Here is an 11,319-nt window from a genome sequence, read left to right on the forward strand (position 1 = left end):
AAATATGGGGAGACGCTCTTCCCCTGGAGAAGCTACAGTTTCTGTCTTTTGAGGCTCTACACATGATTTCAGTGTGGTTCTACTGTTAAAAAAAACAGAGCCTGCAACCCGCTTACCCAATCTGTCTCATTGACTCCTTACAGAATTTCTGTGGAACTAGTGTCCCCCAAAGAGATCCCAGGACTGAGAGCTTCACAGTATTGATCACACACAGTATGATACACAGATGGATAAGTTGCCTGATTACAGCAAGACTGGCTTCAGGATTCGAGAGTGCAGAAATAGTGCTAGCCTCTCCCCCATCTATCTGTCGGTACACAAATATGAGCATATGTTCTTTTCAAACAAAGATGTTATAAATAGTTTAATGAGGCAGATGGTCAGAGGTAGACACAGGTTACAAGGATTTCCAACAAATCAAGCTGCTATCCTTCCTCAGGCAGTTTTAAATAAACAACATCAACAACAACAATAATAACACCAGCCATCAATTTCTGAAGGTTGCAGTATGTTAGGCACTATTCTAAGGGGTGGTACTGCAGATCTCGATAGTACTGACAAGAAAGTAGAAGTGAGAGGTCAATCCCCCAAACTACAGTGAGGTATCACCTCACACTAGTCAGAATGGACATCATCAAAAATTCTACAAATAACAAGTGCTGGAGAGGGTGTGGAGAAAAGGGAACCTTCCTACCCTGTTAGTGACAATGTAAATTGGTGCAGCCATTGTGGAAAACAGTATGGAGGTTCCTTAAAAAAACTAAAAATAGAATTAACCATATAATCCTGCAATCCCACTCCTGGGCATGTATCTGGAGAAAAACATAATTTGAAAAGATACACACACCCCTATGTTCATAGCAGCACTATTCGCAATAGCTAAGACTTGGAAGCAACCTAAATGTCTGTTGATAGGTGAATGGGTAAAGAAGATGTGGTACACATATACCATGGAACATTACTCAGCCACAAAAAGAAAATGAAATAATGCCATTTGTAGCAACATGGATGGACCTAGAGATTATCAGGCTAAGTGAAGTTAGCCAGACAAAGACAAATATCTCATGATATCACTTATAAGTGGAATCTAAGAAAAAAAATGATATAAATGAACTTATATGCAAAACAGAAATAGACCCAAAGATATAGAAAACAAACTTGTGGTTACCAAGATGGTAAAGGGGGGAGGAATAAATTAGGAGTTTGGGATTAACAGATACACTACTATCTTTAAAACAGATAGCCAACAAGGACCTACTATATAGAACAGAGAACTACACTCAATATTTTAATAATATTTTAATAATAACCTATAATGAAAAGACTATGAAAAAGAATATATATATATATATATATGGACTTCCCCTGTGGTGCAGCAGTTAAGAATCCCCCTGCCAATGCAGGGGACACGGGTTCAATCCCTGGTCTGGAAAGATCCCACATGTTGTGCAGCAGCTAAGCCTGAGTGCCACAACTACTGAGCCTGTGCTCTAGAGCCCACGAGCCACAACTACTGAGCCCATGTGCCACAGCTACTGAAGCCCGCCTGTCTAGGCCCCATGCTCTGCAACAAGAGAAGTCACGATAAGGAGAAGCACGTGCACCGAAACGAAGAGTAGCCCCTGCTCACCGCAACTAGAGAAAGCCCACGTGCAGGAACGAAGACCCAACGCAGCCAAAAATAAAATAAATAAATTTAAAAAAGAATATATATATATATATATATATATATATATATCTGAATCACTTTGTTGTGCACCTGAAACTAACACAACATTGTAAATCAACTATACTTCAATTTACAAAGAAGTGAGAGGTCAAGTCATTGGCCCAGGGCACCGTCACCAGCAATAGGCAGGGCAGATATGATGCCAGGCAGTCTTCACATCGTGTTGCTCTTTAACTATTAGGAGAGCTGGCCTGGGTCATACACGATGGAAATATGTAGATGGAAGGAGATCTTTCATGGGTGACACAACTCCCACCCAGGGCAGGACTGTGTGGAAGCCACTCCTAGGTGTCCCCACCATAAGGGGCAATCACCGTATGGGCTGAATTCTTCCTGAAAGACATTATTTACTGGCTGTGCTAAATTTAGAGGAAGACTCTTGGAATTTGATGTCCCACTTACAGGGTCAAGTTTGAATTGAGGGCATAGATTTATTTTGCAATGAGAACTATAATTGGATCTAATCGAATGACTTGATGGAAAACATACCATTTTCACATCACAGCACACAAAGCGCACTCTAATCATTCCCAAGCCTTCACACTTGCTCTCTTTAGAGGACTGGTATTTATCCTTGAGACTTTTCAATTCAAAATCTTGGCTGTCAGGGCATTCGATGGAGCCCAGCCAGCGCTGCCCTTGAGGAAGTTGGAGCCGTGGCAGCAAGGAGCAGAGCCTCCAAATTAAGTGCATGAGCAGGAGACGTGCACTTTGCCACTAGACCGAATAGTTTAAGAAAAACGCTTTCAGCTGAAGCCAACCCCACAGACGCTCTTTGGACAGGCTGCAGGAGCTCTGGAGCAAAGAGTCGTTGCCTCCAATTTGTCAAAGTGGGACCTCAGGCAATCCCAGCCAAAGAAGTCTGGATGAATTTGCTATCTGCAAAATAGCAGATGGCAGAGAGAGGAGAAACAGTCCAGCAAACTAGAACTTTACAGACCTTACAAACTGGGGTCTTTGCAGGTCACAAAGGTTCTTCCACTCTTCCCTCCAATACTGAATGAATCTCCGAGTATCAGAGGGGTGGCGATAGTACAGGGCACCCTGGCAAAGTTGAAAACCACAAACACTCCTTATTTCCCCTGGGAACTGGCGCCACAGTGGAGATTCTGCAAGCTGAGGGTGTCTGAGACTGTTGGTGACAGCTTCGCCATCCATCAGAACCCATGTCCCATTTGGAGAGACCTAGCCATGCCCATCATGGCAAAGGGTAACTTCTGTTCCTGAGCCTCTGGCGTCTGGCATTCCAAGGATGGAGTGGCCTCACTGTTACGGCCAGGTCCTGGATCATCACAGGAAGAACACCCCTCCTGGGAACACAAATGCCACCTTAGGATGAGCTGCAGAGTCCAGGTGTCAGAATCAATGCTGGGCAGAGCCAGGAGGTGGATCCAGGGCCCAGCAGTAGGCACCAACACCAGGGTACCAGCCCCTTCAAGTGGCCTCCCTTTCTAAATGTGGTCCAGGGGCATCCATCTCAGGGCACAGGAAGGGAAGAGCTGGCAGGCTGACTGAGTACACATCTGCCTTTGTCACCAGGCCTGTCCTCTCCTGGGACAGCAGGGTGTCAGAAACCACGTTCTTTGTTATTGTTTCTCTCAGTCACTGAACTTGTGTGCCCCTGGGCAGTGTTCCGCTCCGGGTCCCTTTCCAGGTGGCCGAGGTCAAGACCACACCTCCATGAACAGTGGTGGGCTCTGCTCTCAGGACATTTCAGCTTGATTCTGGGCTACCAACCCCCAAGCACGGGTTATCATCTCATTGAACTTGACCCCGGGCCAGTCTGGACACCTGCAATCATCTGCTCCATTGTGGATCACACAATTTTGCAGACTTGCTCTCTGGGCCAGGACCAGTTGGCCCCTGATGTCTGACCCAACCTTCCCCTTCCCCTTCAGGCTTCAGTGCCTTCTTGCTGTCCCAACTCACAATGCCCTATTGTCAGACAGGACCTCAGAGCACATCACTGGAATGCACCATGTTCACCAGAAGCAGTGTATTCTCTCTCTCTCTCTATCCATGTATCTGCGGTGCGTATTTGTAAATGCCGTAAGTTTGACAGTGCAGAAGGGGGATGACCTAGGACAGCATCTCCCAAATGGGGCTCAGCGGAACACTCATTCTAAAGGATATTAAGAGGCAGGCAGAGGGGAAAACTTACACAGGTTGCTTTGCTGCAGAATTTGTAAGAGACTTTATACTCTCCTCTTCCAAGAGAAGAATGTGGAACTTCCCAAATATATTGTGAAGTGATATTTTTCAAGAGATATATCCCAGGAGATACCCGAGTAATTGTAGCAATTCCAAAGTCGGCATATGAGTGCGCAGAGGAGGACGGACCAAGGCATCCAGCCGTCAGTGGAGCGCACATCTGGGACTGGCCTGCCCAGCATGTAGATGTGTTTTGTTTGGCCCTGAAAGTCTGAATTGGTTGCCAAGATTTAAAATTTGGGAGGTTTAAATCTCTCCAATGGGGAGGGGCCTGGATTCTGGATGGCAGGCGGGTCACAGCCCTTGATGAACCACCCATCCTCCCGGCTACAACATAAGGGCCGTCTCCACGTGGGGACCTTGTCCATCTTTTTGTCTTTCCAGCTCCTGTCCCATCCTAGACCCAGTGCCCACCGCAGTGCATCAGTATCGTTTGTTTCCAAGGAGGGAAGTGAAATCAGCCTTCGGGGGACAATCTCCGGGTCTGCTACCTGCTTTCTAGTTCCCATCTTCGTTTCTTGTGTCTGAATATTTTTCAAATTCTAACTTTAAGACTATTCCTCCCATAAACAGAGTCTTTCCAAAAGTGGAAATGTACCTGGTTGACAAACATATGGGGAAAGCTCAGCTTCAATGGGAATCAGAGAAAAAGAAATGAAAGCAATTAACATTTATAGCCTTTAAAAAAAAACTGGGGAGACCTCACATAAAAATCTAGATTTCTGTCTTCTCTTCCAACGCCGGCCACACTGGGTCTGTAAATCCCTCAGGGCAACAACCGTAAGGAAGCAGTGGGGTGTCCTCTTTAGAGAAAACTTGTGCTTTGCCCCATGCTCTACGGCCTCTGAGTTTGTAACCCCTGCTTTCCACAGTAGGCACGGATTTTAAGTAATCCTGAAATTTATTGAAAGTTACGCATTTGGACATAAAGATGTGATACACCATGCTGAAGCCTCTGAGTATGTCTAATAGTGGAGACAACTCTTGTTTAAAAAGAAAAACCTACAGATATTCCATGAAAAATCATGGGCAGAGAGTTGATCCCATTTCTGAGGCAAATAATGGAACGGAACAGACAGGACTGAGGGGTTCAGTGATTATCTTCATCTTCCTTTGACTCCAAAGCCCAAAAAAGGCAAGTTGATGTGCCATGAAAATTCATGGTGCTTTGGTCCCTAAACTAACTGTGGATTTAGTCAATGGGTCCCACCCAATGGCTATTCAAGAGGCACTGAGCATGTGCACAGGTACCCAGTGGCTCCCACACCTGTGACAGGTAGGAGGCGTTATCTGCACAGATATAAGCAAAACTCGAGGCTCAGCAAAGTTAGGAGGACCCTCGAAGGCCAAGCAACTAGTTAGTGGTGGTGGGATTCCACATGGGTCGGTCAGGGGCCAGAGTCCCCTCCCTCCCCTCCACACTACTCTCAAATTCAGTGGCACCCCAGAGACGAGGGCAGAAAAACATGACCCGCTCCCTGTTTGGATAAAGCGTCAGGTTCCAAGACCCTGTGATTATCCTGGCTGTGGCTGCAGACAACAGTACCATACTTGAACAGAAATCAACAAGATTTTACCTCTGGTCAACACCAGCAAAATCCACTGGGACTTTTGTAGGAGCATCCCTGGGGCACTGAGGTAACATGTCTGATTAGTTTCAGATGTAGAGCTCAGGGTGTGCAATCCCTATGCAAACCAACTGAACAGATCTGAGGATTACCGTGAAGCTCCTTTCCTTTATGTTTAGGTGGACTCTGAAGGAAATGCCGTATTTTTTCTCTGCAAACAAGCCAACCTCAGCTCAATGCACCCTGTTTGGGGCAGAGGCACAACGGACCAATTGTCACCTTCTAATTTCCTGTCTAATAAAATATGAACTTCGTCTTGGAATTGTCCATAAGATTGAAGAGCTGTACTTGAACATTATTAGAGGGTGTATACAACCACCTGGGGAAATGCTCGTGATAAACTGTTAGCTAAAAATAAACCAAAATAAAATAGTATTGACACTACAATTACATTAACCAGACAGAGACTTGTGTGTTCATTTAGACAAAGCTGAAAAAAAACATGAAAAATACAAAGGCATTCATTCCTTTTTCGTGATCAACTTATGCTTTTTATTAAAAAAAAAAAATCTACTTGGGCTTCCCTGGTGGCGCAGTGGTTGAGAGTCCGCCTGCCGATGCAGGGGACACAGGTTCGTGCCCCGGTGCGGGAAGATCCCACATGCCGCGGAGCGGCTGGGCCCGTGAGCCATGGCTGCTGAGCCTGCGCGTCCGGAGCCTGTGCTCCGCAACGGGAGAGGCCACAACAGTGAGAGACCTGCGTACCGCAAGAAAAAAAAAAAAAACTACTTTATTTCTATTAATGCTTCTAAAACATTGTGTGACTGGTTCTTAAAATTATCTAAAAGGTAAAAAAAAGGAGATTATCATACTAAGTGAAGTAAGCCAGACAGAGAAAGACAAATATCACATGATATCACTTATATGTGGAATCTAAAAGAAGAAAAGAGATACAAATAAACTTATTTCCAAAACAGAAAGAGACTTACAGACATAGAAGACAAACTTATGTTTACCAAAGGGGAAAGGGAGGTGGGGGGAGGGATAAATTAGGAGGTTGGGATTAACATATACAGACTACTGTGTATAAAATAGATAAACAACAAGGACTTACTGTATAGTACAGGGAACCCTACTCAATATTTTGTAATAACCTATAAGCGAAAAGAATCTGAAAAAGAATAGATATATGTATGAATGAATCACTGTGCCATACACCTGAAACTCACATGATATTTTAAATCAACTATGCTTCAACAGTAACAAAAAAAAGAAGAATGAGCTGCCAAAAATTAGCCTGCCTTTCTAACTAAGAATGAAGAAAGGAATTATGACAGACTGGTTCTGGTGCAGAGACGGATTAACCAGTCTATGGAATGAGTGCAAGAAACAGACTGACGTGTATACGGAAACTGGACAGAGGACCAACGTGGAACTAGGAACCAGTGGGAAAAATAGATCCCTTCTTGACACCACGGCCCAAAATAAACTCCAGGTAGACAAGAAGCCCAAATGTCAGAAAGCAATGCTAAAACTTTTACAAGAAATTCAGATAATCTTTAGTTCTTTGTGGTATGAGAAGGATCTCTCAAATATTCAAATATCATATATGTTCAGGAGAAAAAGGACAAATTCAACATTATTCAAATCAAAAAGCAATTTTCATACAACAAAATAAAACAGTTAAATTCAAGCCACCGTCTTAGAGATTTCTTTGTGTGTTAATAACTGTCTAAAGAGAAATTAACAATTAAAAAAAAAGTAATGTCCCAATTAAAAAAATAAGAAGGCTATGAAAAGACAATTCATAGAAGAGGAAACTGAATTGGTAATACACACATGACAAGATGCTCATCCTTACTGATCAGAGTATTGTATCTTAAAGCCACACGAAATGCCATTTGGCACCTATATGACTACAACGTCCATTAATCCTCGTATTGGTGGATGTGGAGTGGCAGGCCACTATAGATGGGACGGCTGGAGGACGTGGACACCAGATCACCATTTTGGAGAGCAATCTGCCAATATTCCAAAAAGTTGCAGGTGAGTTTTCTCTGAAGGTCTAATAATTTCTGTTCTTGAAAAAGCTCTCTATATAAATGGAGACCTATGTATGACTTTCTCATTGATTCCAGTGGGGAAAAGCCAGAGCAACCTAAGTGTCCGTTCATTAAGAAATGGATACATAAGTGAACTGACAACACATACGTCATCAGGGATAAATCTTCAACACATGATGTTGAGTGGAAAACTACACTCAGAGTATGGTACCATCCATATAAAAGGTACAGACAAACAAGCCAATACTACGTATTATTTGTAAATACCTGCAGAGCTAGAAAGAGCATGAAGACAGAACCATGGAGAACAAGTCCCCAGTCAGGGTGCGGTGACCTAACAAGTATTGGTTGGGTCACCAGGACGAAAGACCTCCCTCCGTCCATGACTCACCTCAGATGCCAGTTCCCAGAGCCACTCCTCTCCCACGAGGGGCTCTTCTGGGGGCCCAGTTCTGGGGTCCCAGCCAGGTCCTGGTCACTGCAGTCTTCCTGGTCTGTGGCCCACTTGTCTTTGGATTTCGTGCTGTCATGTTGGGAATCCAGGGACACGATGTCCGAGGGGGAACTCATCACTCCCGAGTCCTCTGTTGTGTCCTCTGAGGCAAAGCAGCTGCCAACAGACACAGTCTCCTCGGCCTCCGACGGCAGTGGCGGGACCCCGTCCACACCGCAGGGACCGCCAGGCCCCAGGGGCAGGCTCACTGGACGAGACACACAAGGGCAGGTCAGGCAACGCTCCAGTGAGTTCCCCACTGCCTGACTCATTTGAAACATGGAATTTGGGGTGTGAAGGAGGACCCCTCAAACGTACCACTTCCCTCTGGACACACTTTAACTTGGAAGGAGTTACGTGCATATGTGACTGAGAGCAACATTTTCCCTAAAAAAATCAGCATATTTTGAATTAACCTTTGGAATTGTTATCCTGTATGTGACTACAAGCAAACAACATTAAAAAATGCAAACTAACGACATGGTGAATGCAACTGTTTCTAGTCTGACCCTTGGTTTAACAGAAGTTGTTTGAAAATGAGTCCTTTGGAGAAACTAGGGGTTTTCAAAATAGAAACAAACTTTGAAAAAAGTCATCTTGTTCGGGAACTTCTAACTTCCCAGGAACATGTACAATTTGGCTTTAAATATTAACGACAGTCGTTGTCAGCATCTGGCTTTCTCTTTATTTTTACATGTGAGAGTAAGATCTGGTTTACATAAGAGATGCTCGTAGAAGAGAACCCGCAAGTAAAATGTAGAATGAGAACAAAAGTGTTCTTGGTTGAGGTTACTGTCCCCTGAGCACTGAATGTGGTTCAGGGCAGCAGACGGAATAAGACGCACCGAGTTGTAACTTACTGCGGAGGCCCGAGTTCATTCCGTCAGACTCTAATTGTGACTGTGACGATGGGGCACTGCGACCACGCGTCACATCTGTCCAGCTATTCCGAGGGACAGTAAGTGTTAGGAGAGTGTGGGCACCAATTTTGCCCTTCCTGGGCTTTGAGGTTGAAAGCTCCATGCTTGGAGAAGAATCCCCCTGATATTGAGGTGGTAGGACAGGAATATAGAACTCTGGACCAGCCTCAGACCAGAGGTGTTTTTTAAAATTGAATGTAGATATAGATTTTAAACCCCAAGGCATAGGATCTAAGCACTGCTTATGGCCATCCAGGAAATAAGGACTGTGTTGTGCTGTAGTTTTGGTGTGTTTTGTTTGAAAAGCGTTCCTTCGATAAGTAAATTGCTGGATGCCTGAAATGAATAAAGGCTACACACATGCCGAGTGCAAACTCCACAGACTCATGCCCTGATAGACAAGTGACGTCATAGCACCGTCAATACACACTCAACACCGTCAATATTTTAATTGGACAGCAGACTAGAGACACAGAATTAACAAAACCAAAAGAGCACCAAGGAGAAAATTCCTGAAGGTGCTGGTTTCTTGGAGATCCCAAACAGTAAAATAAAAGAACAAGATCAAAAAAACAAAACCAAAGGAACCAGACATTTCACAAAAGAGCTCACAAATAAAGATCAGAAACAAGGGAGGAATTGTTTAGAGAAGCAAAGGCACAAGGCAATGTGTCTGAATGCAGTGAATGCTTCTGAACAATGACCTCTTTCTTCTAGCTTTCTTCCTGGCTTTTGTTGCAAGACTCTTAATTAGAGGGCAAATCCGGAGAAGAAACACTGCCCATGGATTAATACCACCCAAGCCTTTTCTGCCGTGGGTCTGCTGAGAAGCTGTCACACCTCGGATGTTGTGTGCTGGCTACTCTGTCCACATAGTCAGCGACTCTGCCGGAGATGTCACTCCTGGACACTCCTGCCATCCAGAGAGGGTAGGAGGGAGGGAGGATGGAAGGATGATCCGAGCAGGTCTACCAGCTAGTAAGAGAGATGAGCTTGTGCTAAGGTTCAAGCCTCCTGCGAACCACTTCAGAGAGTGCTGTCAAATCCGGCACGGATTTGAAGATGGGAATGGACATCCCTACGAGGCTCTGTACCTGGGTCAGTGTTAGTTTGTTCGTTTTCAGGCCATTTCTGATTCTCTCCGCAGTCTGTGCTGTCAGCCTGAGACTCTTGCTTGGAATCAGACATCCCCATCTGCTCCCTTATGATCTTTTCTCTTTTCCACTGGTTCCTATTATTAACCTCATGAACTATAACATGTTTTGACAATTTCTGTTTGAGATGATGGAGCAGGAAACTGCTTTTTCTTTATTGATTCTAAACAGAGGCCTAAGACACAAAAGGAAAACTTGGAGCTGCTTGGCCTCAGGTCCTGTCCTGCAGATCCTTCTGTGCAGCCCACTTTCTAGCCTCACTCAGCCCCTGAGGGTTTCCACCAAGCCAGGGGTCCAGGGACCCAGCCTGAATCGCACAGCCCGGTCCAATTTCTACTCAGAACTTTGAACAACCCTTTCCCCTTTCTGTAAAATAAGCATGACATCCCTTCTAGATCTAGAATTCTATTCTTCTTTGAAATTCCAAATCCAAAGAGAGGATGTAAACATTTTTGACAGTCGACTGGTGACTAATTAGGAATCTTAAAAGAAAAAAAGCATGGCCTTTTCTCCTCTCTGCTATTTTCTGTCACCCCTAAGAGTAAGTCGCTCTTTTTGAGTTGATTAACGCGTTGGCAAGTTTGCTCTTCTCTTGAGGCGTGAACAACCTTTTTGAACTGAAGAGTTATTATTGCGGGATTTTTGCAAATGTGGAAAAACACAATTTGTCTTTAGAAGATGCCAGATATAAATTCACGATTACATTCTCCTCCAGATAAATAGCCACAGAGCCCGAGTCCAGGATATTAACACTTCCATTGTTCTCCACCTGAATTACATAATCCCATGGCTCAAACGCCATTACAGCTAAATAAGAGCAAAAATTCTTGAGCTCAGGCATAAAGCGGAAAGAAGAAGAAAGTGCTAACTTAAGGCTACTAATTCCTCAGGTTGAAAACAATCATTTCAGTTTGGCATGAGTTCCATTGAGTTTTTCTTTTACAAAGTCACCAAAGAAAATTTCTAACACCAAATGTAAATATCTTCTGGGTATTTTGGTAATGGATTCATTTTTATTAGTTTATTAAATGCAAATGAAAGATCTTGTATGATATGATAGTTTATTTGCTGGTCATTATGAAGGGAGATTTGTCAAGAGTCAGTTTCCCCAGGCTTATCCGCCCAGAGAAAATGTCTCATCGAAAGACTAACCTCAAAAAAAAAAAAAAAAAAAAAAAAAC

General features: G+C 44.0%; 1 protein-coding gene across 1 annotated transcript in view; it reads right to left on the reverse strand.

Moving 5' to 3' along the window:
* Positions 1-11,319, reverse strand: part of COBL (cordon-bleu WH2 repeat protein) — a 447,965-nt gene that overhangs the window by 203,767 nt on the left and 232,879 nt on the right. Inside the window, exon 8 of the mRNA XM_007448340.1 lies at positions 7,963-8,272. Coding sequence (XP_007448402.1) covers positions 7,963-8,272 — 310 coding nt within the window. The remainder of the gene's footprint in view (positions 1-7,962; positions 8,273-11,319) is intronic.

This window comes from Lipotes vexillifer, unplaced genomic scaffold (assembly GCF_000442215.2).
Source record: "Lipotes vexillifer unplaced genomic scaffold, Lipotes_vexillifer_v1.1 scaffold1258, whole genome shotgun sequence".
NCBI classification, from domain to species: Eukaryota; Metazoa; Chordata; class Mammalia; order Artiodactyla; family Lipotidae; genus Lipotes; species Lipotes vexillifer.